This window comes from Nothobranchius furzeri, chromosome 4, assembly GCF_043380555.1.
Source record: "Nothobranchius furzeri strain GRZ-AD chromosome 4, NfurGRZ-RIMD1, whole genome shotgun sequence".
Taxonomy (NCBI): Eukaryota; Metazoa; Chordata; class Actinopteri; order Cyprinodontiformes; family Nothobranchiidae; genus Nothobranchius; species Nothobranchius furzeri.
Genome location: NC_091744.1, coordinates 83,022,331 through 83,042,346, shown reverse-complemented (window position 1 = coordinate 83,042,346; position 20,016 = coordinate 83,022,331). Strand labels below are relative to the sequence as shown.

The 20,016-nt window shown below is 43.6% G+C and overlaps 1 protein-coding gene across 2 annotated transcripts in view; it reads left to right on the top strand.

Moving 5' to 3' along the window:
- ranbp10 (RAN binding protein 10) overlaps positions 1–20,016 on the top strand; it is a 35,939-nt gene that overhangs the window by 2,338 nt on the left and 13,585 nt on the right. For both annotated transcript variants that reach the window (XM_015965206.3, XM_015965207.3), the window contains exons 2-3: positions 4,112–4,223; positions 13,157–13,209. In XM_015965206.3, coding sequence (XP_015820692.1) covers positions 4,112–4,223; positions 13,157–13,209 — 165 coding nt within the window. The remainder of the gene's footprint in view (positions 1–4,111; positions 4,224–13,156; positions 13,210–20,016) is intronic.

Below are 20,016 nucleotides of genomic sequence, written 5' to 3'. Positions count from 1 at the left end.
ATATAGTTTATCAGAAAAACTAAGTTGATTTGGGGGTGACTTGCTCCTTAAATGTATTTTTATGTTCCTGAATAACATCTGATTAATAAATGCTCAAAAATAAATGTAAACAATTTTTTTTAACCAGTTCTGAATATTTAATATTAGGGCTGCACGATATTAGGAAAAGCTGCGATATTCGATAACAGTCATTAATATTGCAATGACGATATTACTTGCGATAAATAAAATTTAACTCAGGAACAAAAATAACCAAAAACAAAGAAATAAAAATTATAAAAAGGAGAAAAGCTAAAGATGTGAGGAAAGGGAAAAAGAAAATGATCAAGAAAAGGCGATCAGTGGATCCCGGAAAAGCAGAATCAGCAGAAAGAGCAGAACAAAGCTAACTCAGGTGTTTGTTAACCATCAAAATTAAGTGTCTGGGGCGGGCACCGAACCTATGAGAACCCACCCAGTTGGCTAAAAGGGTGAAGCGCTCTGATTTGTTAAAAAATGTCATGCTTCCGTTTGATTGACAGAAACATTTGAGCTGACTGTTCGTTGCGATATTTATCTGTTCTTTGCGATATTCATATTGTGCATGCTGATATCGCGATAACGATATATTTCCGATATATTGTGCAACCCTATTTAATATTTTTTCAGTTTACTAATTTGTTTGATTAACTTTAGTTAGACGTCTGATTTAATAGTTGGTTAAACTCTTCTAAAAGCAGAAGTTATGTGAATCAGCTGATGCTATTAGTGATATTTTATCATGAAAATTAGGTGGAAAACGTCTAGATATCAACCATGAAAACTGGTCAGTACAAATCAGCCATTGGCTGACCGAGACCTCTTCCAATCAGCATCGGTGTCTGCAATAGAAAAACCAGGTCGACCTGTATTTTCTGAAAAAGTTTCTATTTCAGATGCTGCAGAGTAAATGTGTTGTATTCTTCCTGCCGGGTCGTGGCGTCGCTGCAGAGGTTGGGAGAATACAGACAGGATGTCAAACCTATTCTGAAACGCTTATCTGATAAATTTCCGCTCAACAGGCAAAACCGACTGTTTAAAACAAGAATTTCTCAAGCAGATGGCCTGAAAGAACCCACTGATCATTTCATGAATAATTGATCACCCCACTGCTGACTGAATATTAGCCAACTTTCATTTATTAGGGGGTGAATAGTATTTAATAATTATTTTATTTATGTTCATAACGTAAGATAAATCTTGTCACCATGTTGATGTTATGTAGGACACAGAGTCTTTTTGTCCATGAAGAGAGTTGGGATTAGGTGACACTGCACATTTGTTAGGAGACGACACATAAATAGATCTATTCTGGATCAAGCAGGATATATTTTCTGCGCCTGGTTCCTCCAGCTCCTGCTCTGTTACCTCACCCTCGTGGTTTGGATGCTATTTTGACCGGTGTGCCAATTTTCTGTGTTCAAGGCCACACAGACTCCACCTAGACCTGTCTCAGCAGCAGCAGCAACATGCAGTTAGAAAAGTAAAATTAATGCAAATAAAATCTTCATTTCTCTACTCATGAATAAAAAAAACCATCAGATCAAACAGGTCTAAAAAAGAGCCGTTTGTGTAAAAGTAATCACCAAACACCACAGCCAGGTGCTGGTAATCAAATCCATTGATTAGCTGAAGTGTGAGTTTTGCTGCTCTGGAGCCTACAGGTGTGTGTTAACCAAGCCCCCACGATGCGGGTGAAAAATAGTCGCCAACGCAGAAATGACAAAAATTGCAGTTCCACACTCATCCACTAGGGGCTGATGTCAGAAGCGAGCAAATCCTCATTGACTCCCATGTTAAAAATACCAATTTCACAGCAGAAATAAACATGTTTACAGCCTGGTACCAAAACATGTTTTTTGTTTAAATGATCTAGTTTACACTCATGACAACTCTGAGGGGGGTGAATTTTTTTCTCACTATTCTCTTTTAGTGTATTAAAAGCCTAAAATTCTGTATAATTAATGAGCATCAGACCCACGTGACCACAGAGCTAGCTCAGTGGAAAGGCCTCAGCCTGAGCCTCGGTCTGGTTTGGAAACTGTTCCGGGATTTTGAGTCTCTGTGTTTGTGTATTCTGTTTTGGATATTATTTGTGCAATTGTTGGACAAAATGACTTGCTGTGGCATTAATTGCACTAATAGGGCGTCCAAGGAGTCTCCACTTCATTTTTTTCAGTAAGTAAAATTATATTTATGTATTTTAGGTCACTGCCGAGCTGAGCTTAGATGTTAACATGTACTGTTTAACCATGAAATTTAAATGTAATAGGGTGAAACCCAATGCATTTAACATAATGCTGCACTTTAGAAAATGGGTTGAAATATAACATGTTGGTGGAGCTGGGTTCCCACTATCGGCTTGTGGAGCTCTCGGGAGACCGATGTTTTCCACCCGGTTCTCCCCTTCCTGCAGCTCGGCACATCTCTGTCTGATCGCGGCTCCTGTGTGCTGCGCGGCTGCCGGCTGATGGAGACCTCTGTGTTCCACCCGGTTCTACCCAGCGGTCAGCCCGGCGTATCTCTGACTCAGAAGCTCTGGTGTTGTGCACAGTTAACTCCGGTTGTAGCTAGGTTGCTACCTCCGTTAGCTTAGCTCCCACCTCCGCGTTAGCTTTGGGTTAGCTTCAGGTTAGCTTGCAGCTAGTTCGACCGGGTGTCATCAGTTGATCCCAGCCTTACAGCCCCACCCTCAGCTCCACCTCTCTTCCCTTTTGTGGAATTGTCTGGGCTTGACGGAACCTGTGACACGGTCAAAATGGCGGTGGTGACCACCTCCCATTTATCTTCAAAAACGTGTTATTGGAGCCTATGGAAATGAATTGTCCAGTATACATGTCGATGGTGTTAACACAGTACTGAGAAAGGATTACATCATTATTGATCTTAAAAGAAGCAACTGCTGGTGTCCACCAATTTAGGAAGGGTTAAAGGTCATTTCCCAAAAAAAAGTCATTGTTCTACACAGATCATTCACAAGTGGAAAACTTTTAAGGTAGCTGTAACTTCATACCAAAGGTTTTTTTCACTGTTTTATTTAATCATTCCCCACTTACTAATGGTGACGATGCGGTTCCCTGTCCCACTACGGATGGTGCTGAGGGCAACGAGTCGCTGTGCTCTTTGTTGTATTTTCTCTTATTGATCTGATAGATTTTGCACTTTCGCCCTGCTAGTGGCTAAAGCTGGGGTCCGGATCTCCGACACTCAGCATTAACGTTGGTTAGGAGGAGCAGGAGATTGACCTTTAGATCTTTGACTCCTGCTGGTTAAGTGAGCTGTCGCGCTCGCTGACACTTCCTGTGCCTTTTACCCTAAATAGTCCCAAAACTAAGCTGCTGGGAGCTGGATGAAATCGGGAGCTGCTCACGTGAACTCCCGTTTACACCTGCAGCTCTGAGATCTAACTTTGACATTTCATTTATTCTAAGCTGCAATAAAGAGACTTTCTAAAAATAGACCGCATGAATATTGCTACAAATGTAGGGATCAGACCATCAGCAGGCTCATGTCTGGGCATGCCCGGTACACGCTCAGACATGTGGGGACACAGCTTTGCATGTTTGTGATCATCGAACATCAAGGAGGTGTAATAAATCTCAGCAAACAGCTGATTCTGATCAGCAGCCTCTCCCGGCCGTTTGTTTAGCAGCATAGAAGTGAGCTCAGTTTGAGGCCATGTTAATTCCCGTGTGACTGGTGCCGGGGCGCTGCCGTGTTCATGGTAGACGTCCTGAAGGTGTCTGCTGACAGCCAGCTGCTTCGGTTAAGGTTACCGCCTATCTGCATTTCCTACGAGTCCACGGCCACTTGTTATGTATCATGACAGGTGAGCGTGAGTGCACGTAGCAGAAAGAGGTGCACATGCTTACTGTAGAGGCGAGCTGGCGGTTATACAACAGAACCCACCCGAGGGATTGCATAAGCACCCGTCTGAATATGGAGTGACAGACACAACACACGAGCCTGCTGTATGTTTACTTTTATAATCTCACCGTAGGGGCTTGGGTCTGTGCTGAAGGCCTCGTCGCGTACGGTCAGAGACGTGTCTGTCATGGCTGACCTCTCATGGAAGTTTTTCTTTTTTCTGCAGGTCATGGAAAGAACCACAAGGACGCGGCGTCAGTGCGAGCCATGCATCCCATCCCTGCTGCTTGTGGGATCTACTACTTTGAAGTGAAGATTGTCAGTAAAGGTCGAGACGGGTAAGCAGTCCTGCTTCCCCCTCATGCTGTTTAAAACAGTTCTAAACCTAAAGCCACTGCTCCACAGTGTCGAGTCTATAGATGGTTTAGTTCTGCTGGGTTCAGAACGTTTTAGTTTCAGGTTGTTTTGGTCTGCGGGACCGCAACCACACATGCAAAAGCACTCTGTTTATTTGCATTTATGTGCAAAAAAAAAATCGGAATCTTATCTGCAATGTTTCACGGTAAGGAGGTGAACCCAGATGCAGGAAGCAGGTAGAAACGAAAACAGAAGCAAGGACACTGCAGAGCTGCAGGAGCTGGACACTAGGGCTGGGCGATATGGCAAAAATAGAATATCACGATTTTTCCAATATTTTATCACGATTTCGATTTTATCACGAATTTTTATCCATGAATAGCATAACTTCAATTGCATATTAAAGAAGAGAAACATTGAATAAATAGACATTTATTCATATTAGGGATAATCAACTCAGTGCTAACACACTTATATTTTAAACTCACACCAGAGATGATAAAAGCCCTGAGAGAAACAATCACAAAAATCAGTTTTTCTCGTGTTTCAAGTAACTTAACATAAATTAAAATCGTAAACATATTTAAAGTGCAAACATGTCAATTGCAAACGTATTGTGCAAACATTAACTTGTTCAAAATACTATGTAGCTCCCAGTTGCTCATGTAGTGGATAGTTAAGCTCAAATACGGCTCTGATGTGCGGCTGGGCCAGAGATCGCTTGTGGTAGCAAATAACTGCGCATTCTGAATATTTTCTGCAACTCTCACTTTGCATTCAGTGTACATGCGTGGAATGGCGGTGTTCGAAAAATACTAGCGGCTGGAAAACTTGTAGCGCGGTTTCAATGTTTTTATCATTTTCTTAAATCCCGCTCCTACTGTTCGCACGGGACACAAATCTTTAACCAAGTGGTACGTCACTGCATCTGTCACGCTGTTCCATCGTCTGCTGTCTCTGTCGTAAGGAGTGAGTTTTGTGAGTGTTTCTGTTAGCGTTTGCTGCCTGGAAGAAGCACTAGCCGCTGTCGCTGCAGCCGCAGGCTTTTTAGCTTTAGCTGCCAGCTGGCTCTCGTTGTATTGTTTGGGATGCCTTCTTTTCAAGTGATTAAACAAGTTTGTGGTGTTGCCATCACTTGCCTTGATGCTCTCCTTGCGAACTTTGCAAATGACTTTTCGCTGCTCTTTGTCGTCTGGTGAAAAACCAAACCAGTTCCATTTAACGGACGAGGCGTTCCTCTTCGGAACGAAAACCTCGTTGTCGCTCTCAGCCGCGGCCGAAGCCATGTTTGTTCACACACAGGTGAAAACAAGCGGGGCACTAATATATTACCATGACTCACTCTGATCGGTTAAGGGTCAAACAAAGGCGTGTCATTCGCCTGGGGGTAAGTTCCCTTTTCATTCAGAGGCAGAAATTCAACAGCAGAGCTGTGAATCGTGATAAAAAGGTCTCTCAGAAATGACAGACCGTCAGATGTGTAGATCGTAAAACGGTCTAAAATCGTCATATCGCCCAGCCCTACTGGACACCAAACTGGGTTTGCAGGAAAGACGGAGAAATAATGAGGAATCGGATACGCAAAGAAGCAGCTGAGCGTTAAGCCCAACAAGTCTTTTATATGAGACGGGTTTGACGTCTAAGGGGTATCCTCAGGTGAGCCGGCCTAACTAACCCTAATGCTCACTGGCACCCCAGCACCGGTTTTCCTGGGGTTAGAATTGGAGGACCATCCACAGTCCTGGATCGGGAAGAAAAGCCTAAATCTTTTCCAAATCACCTCTTCTTCCGGCACTCACAGAGTACAAACGCTTCTGCTTTCGCTCCCTTTTTTTCCCAAGGCTCTCTGTCCTGTCTGCCCACAGAGCGCTTCTCTGCATTTCTTCTGAAAATCCCTATTTTTTAGAATGGATTTAATTAATTGGTCATTCAACGCGATTGACAAGATTTTTTTTTACGATGAGAACGGAGGAGGGGGCTCCCACTTGCCCGCAAGGGACACACACAGCGGGATATATGCTCGATTCCTGGAGGGAGTGGAAGATCGTATGCCTCTCTCAGTTGTCCATTGAGGACGTCGAAGATGTGTGGATATTTGGCCTGATGTTCACTGGATTTCTTCTGATTGGAGTGGGAGGATATCTGGTTTTCTGGAAATTTGGGAAGACAGGAGCGATTGGAGGGCAACCCGCACCCACGGAAAGCGCCGTCCGTGTGGAGACCTCACAGACTGGGACGTTACTTGAGGTGAATCGTAAGCTGGACAATGTTCTAGCTGCGATACCGGTATTAGTGCGCAAAATGGATGTCATCTTGGAGAGGGTCACTGGACGGTGTGGAGATGTTTAAAATCTGAATTGGCTTCACTGGAGGACCTGAATGATCAGTTACAGACTTGAAGGCAGAGAGGAAAATTATCTCCGCCTGACCCAAACAAAGTCTTGTTATCCGAATCTGACGCCATGGCAGCCTTGTGAATGCCAACAACAAACCCCCACGAAGGAATGCAGACAGATGCTGTGAAAACCCGACCTACCCCCCCGCCTTCGGATTGGTGGAATTCAGCCTGACGAGGTCATCAACCTGCAGGCATCAATGTGCTCTGTGCTCCTCCCAAGATCTCCCTCCCACCTGTGGCTACATTGGCTGAGCGCCATAGGGCTGCTCTCGCTGGGGAACAGCATCCCAGCCCCCCCACCTTCCTCTCGGTGTCTCGTGTTGTGAATTGTTGATGTTCGTGCTTATATGTTTGAGGCGGGGTTTTTTTTGCATAGTAAAGCTACGCCCTGCCGGGAGTAACTCTGGTATGCCTTTTTTTCCCTCCCCCAATTTATCCTCATGTGATCCCCTTTTCATCTAATTAACGGTAGCGCGACTCTTGTCGCGAATGACCACAGTACCAATTCTTCTGTACTGAAACAATTGTCCCTCGGGGATGATTAAAGTTTTTTTGAATTTGAATTTGAATTAAATCTGAAATGTAAAATAAAGATTCAGTTTGAGTATTTCAGATATAACCCGTGTTAAATAAAACAAGATACTATTCCTTTTATTCAGTCAGAATTATCATAAATGATAAATGACCCGCACTTGTATAGCGCTTCTCAGAGTAAGGACTCCAAAGCGCTTTACACTACAGTGTATCATTCATCCATTCACACACACACATTCACACACTGATGGTGATGAGCTACGATGTAGCCACAGCTGCCCTGGGGCGCACTGACAGAGGCGAGGCTGCCGAGCACAGGCGCCACCGGTCCCTCCGACCACCACCAGGTGGGTTAAGTGTCACGCCCAAGGACACAACAGCAGAATTCTCTGTCCGGAGCCGGGATCGAACCTGCAACCTTCCGATTACTGGACAACTCGCTCAACCTTTTGAGCTACTGCTGCCCAATAATAAAAATCTGAGGTCATTTTTAATCAATAAGTTTCTAAATGATTAAAAAGGTTGGAGCCTGAGACAGCTGTTAACCGTCTCTCCTACAAAAATATAACCTACATAAATCCTAAATCTAACTGTGAACCTGTCTATGAGACGTTTATGTTCCAATGAGACGCTTTTCTTTTTCCTTTTAAGAGCTGGGTCGGGGGTCGGGATGGAGGGGATGATATTTGTTGTGGGCGGCTCCCCACTCATTCCCTAGAAGCACGGGCCTTTCCTTCTAAGTTTAGCTGACTTTAGTCTTTTTCTGATATGATCCCGAGCTCTAGAGGCCCAGCGGCAGCAGCTGTGTTGGTCTGCTTTATGAGTAACGATTAAAAAAAAATCAACACCAACCGGTAATCTTTGACCATCGACAGGAAGAAAACTGCACATCATCATTTCCATATCTTCGCTTTTAAAGCGCTCTGATTGGTTAAAAAGGTGCTGCTCTCACATGAGTCGATGTCCTTTCTGGAAACATAACCTGCTCTGAAACAGGTTAGGTTTCCCGGCCGAGTTACCATGGCAACATACCCAAATCACCACATGCAGAATGGGTTCATCCTTAAAGAACTTGATATTAAAAATGTATGAATAGTTTTTCTGCCTGGAACGTGGTGGGCTCACTGACAGCAGATCTGGGATCAGATATAGTTATTGAAGACACAATTATAGAGTTTGTTGTTGTTGATCTGCTCGGTTCTGTGTATGAAAACCATCCTGGTCCAGTCAGGTTTTCTGTCCCCCACACGGGTTTCTGGTGGTGGTGGTGGTGGGGGGGTGTTACGGCCAGCAGCTGCCGTAACCCTTTCTGTGAATAGGTCAGCGTAACCAGCAGACACCAGCTGTCTCCCTCTGTTTGGACTGAGATAAGAAACAGTGAGGTTCGGCATGGCACGGAGAATATGGCCTTATCCCACTCGGTCACATTAAAAGAAAAAAAACAATTGAATTTACTACTAAAAAGCCGAATCACTCAGTAAGCTAAATGACATTCCTCAGCTAAATCCTATTGATAGAAAAATTTAGAATGTTTTATGAAATCCAAGTTATGAAAGCAGGTAATTTCATACCGTCTGTCCTTAAAAAAAGAAATGTTTGGTCATCGACTAAATTTACTCTAGTCAAATTTAAATAAATCTATTTGATGTGTTCAGCAATAAATGTGTTCATTAAGTTGTTTAAAATCTACCACATTTTAAATGTTTCAGTCTGAAACTGCAGAAGTTATTTCTCCCAATTTTAAAGTGAGCAAGGTCGGCCGAGCAGGCTGTTGTCAGCAGTATCCGCCTCTTATCTCTACTGGCTCTCTGAAAGCATGAGCCGATGTCGATGTTTACATTACAAAGAGGACAGAGAACGTCAACTCAACTGTCCAACTGCTTCACACTAAGTTTCAAGTGTGCAAACTCTGTTTTTAATTTAAAGCATTCACTTTTTTGTTTTTGTTTTATATTTTCATTCAGCAGTTATTTCCCAAAACCTTTCTGATTTCTGCTTCGGCCTCTTGGCTGATAGAATATTGTCTTACTTGAGACCAAGGTCTGTTATAATATGTATGATTCCTGATCCAGACACAGAGGAACGTGAAATTCTGTGTCAAAGCATTTAAAAGTTCCCAAGCTGGGAATACATGAAGAATTAAACCAATTTAAACTTTTTAAATGTAAATTCCCTACAGCAGCTTTAATCTGCCATCTCATTTAATTTTACTTCCAGACTGTTTCTCCCCATGTTTTGATCACAAAGCCCGCTAATCGGAGATCTGAACAATTTCCTACATCGGACAGACGCCAGAAAGATTCAATTGATGACAAACAATGTTTTTAAAGTGTTCAAAATGCAGTTTTTGGATTCAACAGGTACTGCACACCAGTTTATGTTCACCCGGGTGCGCTTGTCATCCGCTGAACTCCCTTGACTTGGTTTTAAGCGTCAGAAACAAAGATTTAAAAAAAATTGAAAATAAACAACAAAATAAGGAGATAAGATGCAACTTGACAATAGTCATTAGTTTTAGTTGGTCTGGGATTACTGTTTTGACCAAAATATGCACTCTTAGCATTCATTCATTTTACTACCAAGTACTGATAGACAGTAAATGTCTCAAATTGAGGGGTTCCACTTAAACCCCTTTCCCTTTCAGCCACTTAAAGTGCCACAGTTTATAGTTCAATTGCTTTAATCACCAGAATACCAGAAATGAAATATTTGGTTAGTGCTTAACCTTTTGATGCCTGAATCATAAAATCTTCAACCATGATTATTTAACAATGTCTTTCATGTGAATGAAACAAATTTCAACAAATACTGTTTGTAACATTTAATAATTTGCATATAATTTTACTGTATGTCCACCTCTGTGGACAGTGTGCATTCTGAACATGGAATATATTGACTGGACTTACTGAAGTCCACGCGGAGGGTCTCAAATGCAATAAAGTACTCAACAGCTGTGCTAAGTAGCAAAAACAAATAAGTAAATCACAATTTTGGGAACTTGTTCAAATTATATTTTTCATCTTTATTTCCTAGTTATAACCATCAGGCAGCAATTAACCTCGGTGGCTTTGACTCAGAGAACACCTGCAGTTGTTTTGATTTCTTAGGCAGGCCTTGCCTCCTCTCTGTTTCACATTTTCAACACTTTTTTCTCTCCACCGCCCTGTGCTTCCTTGTAAGCATAATACATTTGTGACTCAAAAGGTATTTTGTGAGTTCCCCCCCATATAGATACCACACCGTCTCTTCTTCGGCATGAGGTCAGATTCAGGCTTAAGCTGGGTGTACACTGTGCGACTTTTTCACTCGTAACACTCAGCTTCAGCTCAAACTGTACGACTTCCTCGCAGGGCAGATCTCACGAGTCATGCGCTCACACTGTACGTCTGATAGCTACAGGGTGGCCCTAAAAATATGCTAAAAATAGCAGTTTTTACACAACACATCAGATTTTTTTTGTCTTGTTTGGCCTGTTGTCCTTCGGGAGTGCTGCAGGAGGACACACAGGGATTCATGGGGGTTGGATGAGGAAAACGAAATAAAGAAAGTAAATCTGTGTTTTGTGATCACTTTAATTTGACACGAACACGACAAACACGCTTTCTTGAATATCTTTGTGAGTAAAAAAACGTGTAGAAACAAAAACGAACAACGTGTTTTATTAGGAAATAGCGGGCGAGCGGTGTTGATGCAGGATTGCGCATGCGCCGTGAGCGGTTCTGATACATTTTGGGTCGCAGCCGCTCGCAGCGCCGCTTCAACAGTGCAATACCCTCACGAGGGACGAGCAAAATATTAAACACGCCAGAAGTCCGTGCGAGCTCACGATTGCTGATCGGTAGCTGGTCACGTGGTGTTAATCGCCTCTCGTAACCCCCTGTACACTACACGACGCTCGGCGCAAAACTCGCCCCGATCTCGTGGAATCTCGCACGAGTGGAAAATCGGCTCAAAAAAGTGAAAAAGTCGCACAGTGTACGCCCGGCTTTACGGATCCACCCTCCAACAGTGTATATACCCACAGCGGGGTTCGCTTAACAGCCAACCAGTTTAAAAGTCTGACCACCAACTTGAAACGTGTGTAAATGATTTACCATATCCTTCTTTCTACACAAATAAGCAAGTCCAGATACTCTCTCATCCATTCGAACACAATTAAAGCAGACAACATCTAAGACAACAATCAACAACAACAAGATAACTAGAGCAACGTCTCTATTTCTCTGGCAAAACGCTCAAAAAACCCAAGCCAAATCAGATCTGCGTTTATACTTCCGGCAAAAACGCTCAAAAACCAGTTTTAACCCTTGGTCACCTAGGATTTCTCTCGGTACCACAAAACAAAGTGACAAACAACAAACTTGCCTCACCGAATCTCTCCACTCGGACTTGAGTAGTTCGTGGATCCGCGCAACCCCCACCCCCACCCCCCCCAGCGACGTCAAGATCCTCACACTGGCCCCCAGTAAAAGCACAGCGCCGGAGGAGATGTAGGTTGTCGACACTTTTCCTGCGTCAGCTCCTGGCGCCCGCAAAGCGATGGGACCCCCGGCTTTCAAAGGACCAAATATTGTCATGGATTTTTCAATATGTTTATCAATCCAATCCAATCCAATTTTATTTATACAGCGCATTTAAAAACAGCATGTCAGCTGACCAAAGCACTGCACAGAGTTAAACCTAAAAAGCCATCCAAATTCACATACATATACATAAAATACAAATTAAAAACGGTCATAAAAGAGAAACACCAAAAATCAAACAAAAGTTAAAACAGCCAATAAAAACAGAAGTCAATGAAAACAGAAGTCAGTAAAAACAGAAGAGAGGCACAGCATAAAAGAACGATCATTGGCCAAAAGCTAAATTAAAGAAATGTGTCTTTAGGCTGGATTTAAACTGTGCCAGTGAGGAAGCCTGGTGAACCACCAGAGGGAGTGCGTTCCAGAGTCTGGGAGCAGCAAAGGCGAACGCACGCTCCCCACGAGCGGACCTTAGTGACCCATTTCCCTATAGTGAAGAGAGAATGAGACAACGATCAGCAAGTCGAACAGTTATAACTGTGGCAAGATGCTCGAGGCAAAATGCACCGAACATCCGGTCACAGACTTTATTTATAGAGAGATGGGAGTGGAGGAATAGAGAGAGAGAGAGAGAGAGAGAGAGAGAGCGAGAGAGAGAGAGAGAGAGAGAGAGAGAGAGCGAGAGAGAGAGAGAGAGAGAGAGAGAGAGAGAGAGAGAGAGAGAGAGAGAGAGAGAGAGAGAGAGAGAGAGAGAGAGAGAGAGAGAGACTCTGTGTGTGGGAAATCAAGAATGTGTGTGGGTGTGTGTGGGTGTGTGAATGAGTGAGCATGCAGAGAGGCATAGAGCAATACATTTACATTCAGCTGATTGATCAAGAATTAATAAACATAAATTTTTCCATAACATATATTTTCATCTTCCAGGGCAGTAGGAGCTCTGAATGTTGTTTAAATCTGTTTATGAAACAACCATGAGGCCATAATGAGATGAGAGTTGATTTCTTTTGATGAGGAGGAGCAGCGGTTCTGGATGAAGGAGCTCCATGTCGTTAGATCTCCTGATCATGGATGAAACCTTCATACTGAAAAAAACCTGCTAACTTTGTGACTTTTACGTCCACATCTTCACACACCGACTCAGATCCAGACTCGATGTTTCCTGAATTGTTCTGAGTAAAAATGCTTAGTGTTGTTTTATCTGTGAGAGCGGCGTCGGCTCATCCCTCTGTGACCTCCGAGTTTCTGTAACTGCTAATGTTTGATGCTGACGCTCTCCCTTGGAGGCAGCTTGCTCAGCAGCAATTGAGTTCAAAGACGTCACGTTCAAAGTTATTTCTGCCTCACGTTCATCAAAATTCTTTATCTGAGTGTTTTCCTTTGGTGAAACGCAGCCGGGAGGAGCTGATCTGAATGTTTAAGTGTGGTTTGATCAGAAGTCTTCTCCTCTTGCTGTTTGCAGGTACATGGGCATCGGACTGTCTGCTCAGGGAGTCAACATGAACAGACTTCCTGGTGAGTAACCCGGGAATTCTGTTGCTGTCAAACAAGCATTTTGAGATGTTTTTTGTCTGGATCTGAAGTTAATTTTAGTGGCTAAAGGAAAAGAAGAGCAGTAAAGTAAAGGTATTTCCTGGTGATGTCATTGCCCCACACTGTCTTTCTGGGTCGGAGCCAGAGCTGGCGAGGAAAACATCCTCCCCTTTTGTTCTGTTCTGGCAGCACACGGGTTAGCGGTTCAGTTAAAGGGGCATTATGGAAGTTTGACAGCTAAAACATGTATAGAAATAATAAATGTCTTCTTCATACATTCTCCTGCAATGCCCTGGTCCTGTAGAATGAGCCCTGGCATTTTTACTGTGATTGCCTGTTTTTCTGTAAAATCACAGAAAAAGAGAGATGCTCGGGTCGAGCAGGATGCTTCATGCGCGTTCACGCTCAGGCATCGCCCGTAGCATTTGCTATCCGTAGCTTTAGCAGCAGAGAGAGAGGCAGTGCCACTTTGTCGCTGTTCCTAACGCCTAGTGACAAAGCTAGCTACATTTCTGAGGACGCTTAGCTACTTTCTGTAGAACTTTCTTCTAGATATTTCCTGCTAATTAGCAACAAAATAGCCATTTTCACTCCGAACCGTTCTTTGGTTTGACGTTGTTTCAGCTGTCATCAAGGATATAAATGTTACAGATACTATGAATGTTACAAGGTGAGCTACACTCTAGTACGATGTCTGACTCTTGTGCAGAAGTCCAGGGTTTGATTCTGGATGTGAACATAGTTCATTTAGAGTTTCTTTTTTACATTAATGGTATATTTTTTTACAGTAAGATGCCCAAATTTGTTTTTGAGACTCGCCGAACGGCATTGAATTCACAGATAAAAAAGATGTGGGTTCAACTTTCATTTTGGAACAATTTTTCAAGCAAGGGAAGGGAATGATCTGAGCATGCAGGAGGACTGACCCATCATAAACCTTTGTCGGCTGTGCTGAAGAGAAAGGTACAGAACCAAATTATTTAATTAATTAGCTGCGCGTTCTCCTGTCCCCTGTCCTCCGGGCCACACACACACACCCACACACACCCACACCCACACACACACACACACACACACACACACACACACACACACACACACACACACACACACACACACACACACACACACACACGGGACTGTCTCAGCTGTTATTTTCATTAAGGAGTGTGCACGTACAGCATGCGCGCCTCGTGCACGAGCCTACTATTGAAGCTGCCGTTACGCTTTTGGCCTGAGGGGGCAATCGCGAGCATAAAAATTCAAAAGTCCGTAAAGTCCCTATAAGAAGAGGGAAGCGAAACACCAATCCTGAAATCTTCTAATTACCAACCAAATCACCCCACTGACCCACCTGGGAGGCTTCTCACCATGCAGCGTTTCAGGGTTTTCTCCTCAACAAAGGCTTGAATATCAGCTGTTTTCATCCCAGGTGTTTTCAGAGCCGCTGTGCCAGAGGAGCTGTTGTTAAAGACAGGGGAGGAGTGACTGATTAGTGGATGAATAAACAAACTTGCCAACAGTGATTTCTTTAGTAATTAGACACATTGGTGGATTAGCAGCAGCATGTTTATGTGATATAATATGTAATATGTATTTAATATACGTTTTTTTTTCTAGGTGAGTGGTTTTTGAGTTCAGATCTTAAATATAAATTATTGTCGTGGAAGGAGATAGAAGTGGAAACTTTTTAATTTCCATTAAAGCCTGAAATAATCATTAAATCTGTTGTTAAAACCAAACTAATTATTGTCTTAACGTTAAAATAATTTTATAAACGTATGTTTTATTTAATATGTAATTATATAACCATATAACAACACTGTAATTAAAATAAGGTCCTTGCCACCCATAGATCCTCCACCAGGGGGCAGTATATCAAATCTTCCCTTTCTTTCAAAAATCCTAGAAAAAATAATCTCTGTTCAACTCCATGCTCATCTCACCCTCAATAGCCTCTATGCGCCCTTCCAGTCTGGTTTTCGACCTGGCCACAGTACAGAAACTGCACTCATAAAAATCACTAACGACCTCCTCACTGCTGCCGATACTGGACTGTTCTCCATCCTCATCCTCCTCGACTTGAGTTCGGCCTTTGATACCATCTCTCACACCATCCTCCTCCATAGATTGTCTTCCCTTGGCTTTTCTCATACCCCGCTTGATTGGTTCCGTTCGTATCCCTCTGGCCGTACTCGGTTTATTCAACTCAAATCCTTCACTTCCCGTCCCTTCCCTGTCACTACTGGCGCCCCCCAAGGCTCTGTTCTCGGTCCACTCCTTTTCATCACTTACCTTCTTCCCCTGGGAAATATTTTCTGTAAATTTGACATCTATTTTCATTTTTACGTGGATGACATCCAGCTCTATGTATCCTCCAAACCCCCCTCTTCACTCCCCCCTTCCTCCCTCACCAATTGTTTATCTGAAATCAAAGACTGGTTCACATCAAACTGTCTCAAACTTAACAGTGATAAAACAGAAATGTTACTTGTCGGCACTAAATCTTTACTATCCAAAATCCACAGCTTTACACTTCCTGTCGACAACTCCTTAGTTTCCTCCTCCCCTCAGGTCAACAGTCTGGGTGTCATCCTCGACTCCTCACTATCCTTCCAGTCCCACATAAACAATATTACCCGGTCTGCCTACTTCATCTACGTAGCATTAACCGCCTACGCCCCTCCCTCACTACTCAATTGGTCGCCATCCTTGTCCACAGCCTCATCACTTCCCGTATTGACTACTGCAACTCTCTTCTCTTCGGTCTTCCTCACAAATCCCTCCATAAACTCCAACTTCTCCAGAACTCGGCAGCCCGCATCATTACCAGAACTCCCTCCTTCCACCACATCACCCCTGTTCTTCAGCAGCTCCACTGGCTCCCAGTCACTTCCAAAATCCAATTCAAAATTCTGCTATATACATTCAAAGCCATCCATAACCTAGCCCCCCCGTACCTCTCAGACCTCCTTCAACCTCCACCCGTTCCCTCAGGTCCTCCTCCTCCATCCACCTCTCTGTCCCACCTTTCCGTCTGGTCACTATGGGGAGCAGGGCCTTCAGTCGCTCTGCTCCCCAACTCTGGGACTCACTCCCTCCTGACCTCCGTAACATTGACTCCCTCACTCTCTTTAAAACCAGACTCAAAACCCACCTGTTCCGTCTAGCATTCCAATAATTACGCTCTTTGCTCCATTCTGTCTGTTTGTTTTTATGCTGTTCTATCTTTTATTGTTGTGTATTTTATCTCTGTCTGTAAAGTGTCCTTGAGTGTTTAGAAAGGCGCTGTTGAAATAAAATGCATTATTATTATTATTATTATACATGTATGTGACAGTTTTCTGATAAAGGTACTAATCCTGATGCCCTACCTGAGTGCTTTAAAGGTGTAGTTGACTGAAAAACAATTTTTAATGATTATTTCTGATTATGATTGGTCACTCTGAGTTTTTCATGTGTAATGATCTGATTTTGTATATTTATATGCTGTAATTAGATCTAAGTATTATAATCAGAAGTGGGTTTTTTGTATCATCAGGGAGTTTACTTAAACACTCTGTATTGACTGAGAGACAAGAAAAGAGAGAGAGTTGGGATCGTTTAAGAATCTTTAATTTCAATAATTATAAATTCTTACAATCTACCAGGACTAACTCAATGATGAATGCATATGGATTTGGATGTTTCGTGTTGGTGTGTGTGTGTGTGTGTTTTGTTCAGAATCTCTAGGCTGACGTAGCGAATCTGGTTGTTATGACTAGGCTACCACGAGGCTTCAGAAGCTGATGACATGAGCCGCCATTTTGCACGTGACTACGTACCCATGGAGTCTCCCGCGGTCAGATCAGGAGTGTCAGGTCCTAGAACCCCCCTTGGTGCTGGGCTGATGAAACAGTGGTGCAGCACGACAAACCAGTCTACGGATAGCTCCGGTAGTAGTAGCAGATCTCGGCGGGTTCAGCTCTTATTTTGAAGGAACCGTCGTCTTGTTGTTCAAACGACAGAAATTTCCAGCTCGACAGTTCTCAGCTTAAAATAGAAAGTACAGCTGGCCAGCCTGTACTTCTCTTTTGGCGGTGATGGATTGAGAGCTGGTTGAAAACAATGTTGAGAGTATGATGTAACTCCTTTGGAGCTCGGATCGAACAGAGCTGATGTTAATGTGGAACTGAATATAAAATGGCGTTGCCTTCTTTTATATCTACTAACTGTTTACAAATCTCAGTAAACCGGATTGGACGACTTTCATAAAACAATCCAGATTCTGCCCTACCACAGACAAAAGTTCTGATTGGTTGAAAACAATGTGTCATGCGTTTCCATGGTAATGTATATCAGTCTGTCTGGTGCAGCCCTGTTTATTCATTTAACACATAACTCATGACATCTTTATTTCACAGATCATTCACCTGATTATTAATGATCAACATATGCTTTGATTAGCTTATCACAAATAAAGTACTTTGATTAATCAATGAAAAGCGCTCCTCTTCTCTTCTTCTGTCTCTTCTCCTGGAATGTAAACATACTGAACCAAGCGTCCGACCTTGGTGATGTTACTGTGTGAAGGGGCAGCTGTTAAGGCCAGACCATTATAAGATTCATAACGCTACACATGCAAGCTGAACATGAAAATGGTCTCCTACACCTATCTCCTGCATTAGCTTCTGATAGAAACTGCAGGATTAGAAAATCCTCACATCTCACAATGTGAATTTGCATTCACAACCTCGCCCATCTTGGCTCGCGCCTGCCCACAGGACGGCTTTTTAAAACAGTTTTTGCAGCAAGGAGAGAGGTCAAAGAGTGTCTTTGTGATTAATGACTTTGCAACATGGCTGAAAACGTTCTGTTAGCCAATCAGAAGCAAGGTGTGTGCATATCATTAATAAAAATGAGCAATCCTGCTGTTTTCATTACACCTCTGCATCAGCAAACTTCTGCAGCTCTGAACAGAAGCATCATAACTTTTTTATGGATCTTACACATCAGCGTCGGCACAGTCGGGGTTTGATACGCGCGGGAAAGTCCGCGGTGTCCTCCATTATGAGGTAAACAAAGGCGGACATGAGCTGTGCTGCTTTTGGAAACTGAACCACATTATTTTATTAATTTGCTGTGTGTGTCCTCATGATCTTGTGCCACACGCACGCACGCACACACACGCACGCACGCACGCACGCACGCACGCACTCACACACACACACACACACACACACACACACACACACACACACACACACACACACAGGCCATGAAAATGATTCACAGTTGCAGATTTTCACTCTGGTTTTAGCGCCTTGCTTCACCTCCAAAGACATCATTCTCAGACTTTTACTTCCAGCCATGACGCCGACAACAAAGCAAACTTCTTTATTTTTCAACTTCTTGTGTTTTTATTGACGGTCAGCAAACTGCTAGCGTTTCGTTAGCTACCAGCACAGAAAATAGCTAACAGCTGTTAAAAAGGCAAAGAGCACCCCCTAGGACGCTGCTGCTGCTGTAGGAAAGGTCCGGGGGTGGGTGGGTGAGAGGGGGCTCTGGTCCAGTCTGGGGTGTGTGTGTGTGTGTGAGGGCCAGAAAGAGGAGGCCCGTGGACCCCCTATTGAGTACCACTGTTATAGATCAACACAAACTTCAATCCTCTCTTCTTGATTCCCAAAAGTCCCACAGCGTTGAGAAGCGGCACGCAGACGTTTCCCAGACCTGGTCAGACATTAGTTATGAAAATAGTTTTAGCTGCCTGCTCTCCACCACAGATGGCCCGCATCCCTGGTAGGCAGATTATCGTTCATTACCCCAACTCTGAATAACTCGGTGTGGTGGTGTGCCAGCGTGTGTTTGTCCCAAACTCTGTGGATTTATGTATGTGTCCTGGACCGACTGATTGCATTTCCGAGTGTGTCCCTGTCATCTGTGCATCGGTGTGTGTGTGTGTACTTTCACTGCAGCATGCTTGTGAAGGCTCTAATCTTCTGTGTCTCTACCATGAATTTAGAAGCCCCAGTTCATGGTGTGTTATGCAAAGATGGACGTTTCAAATTTTCTCAGAGAAAACTTAAGAAATACTAAACTTTCTGAATAAATAATATCAAGATTGTTAAATAGTAGTAATGAACTGGACCCGCTTTACCTTCAGAGCCACCTTAATTCTTGGTGTCGTGGCTCCATCAAGTTGTTCCTCAGAGGTTCTAGTCCATCCTCACGTGACAGCGCCAGCTCCATCTGCAAGAAGCTCCTACTCCACTGCATCCCAGAGGTTCTGGACTGGACAGAGATCCGGTGAATGTGGAGGCCGCTGGATTCCATTGAACTCATGGTCATGTTCTAGAAACCAGTTAGAGATGATCTGAGCTTTGGGACATGGTGCGTGATCCTGCTGGACGTAGCATCAGAAGATGGGTCCATGTGGTCACAGAGGGATGTAGATGGTCAGCGGCAATACTCGGGTGTGCTGTGGTGTTTAAACCAGGCTCAGGTGGTACTGAGGGGTCCACAGTGGAACCAGATCATCTCGCCCACATCACCACCAGCAGCAGGAAGGATCCATGTTTTGATGTTGGTGACACCAAATTCTGACCAGACAGCTGAAATCCAGACTCATCAGACCAGGAAAGGTTTTAGTCTCTTCTGGTCTAGTTCTGGGGATCCTGTAGGAATTGTAGCCTCGGTTTCCTGATCTTCGCTGACAGGAGGGACCGGTGTGGTCTTCTGCTACCAGAGTCCATTTGGAGCTGCTGGTGTGCTTTTGCAGACCTTGGTAGGAACCAGAGCCAGTCTGACCTC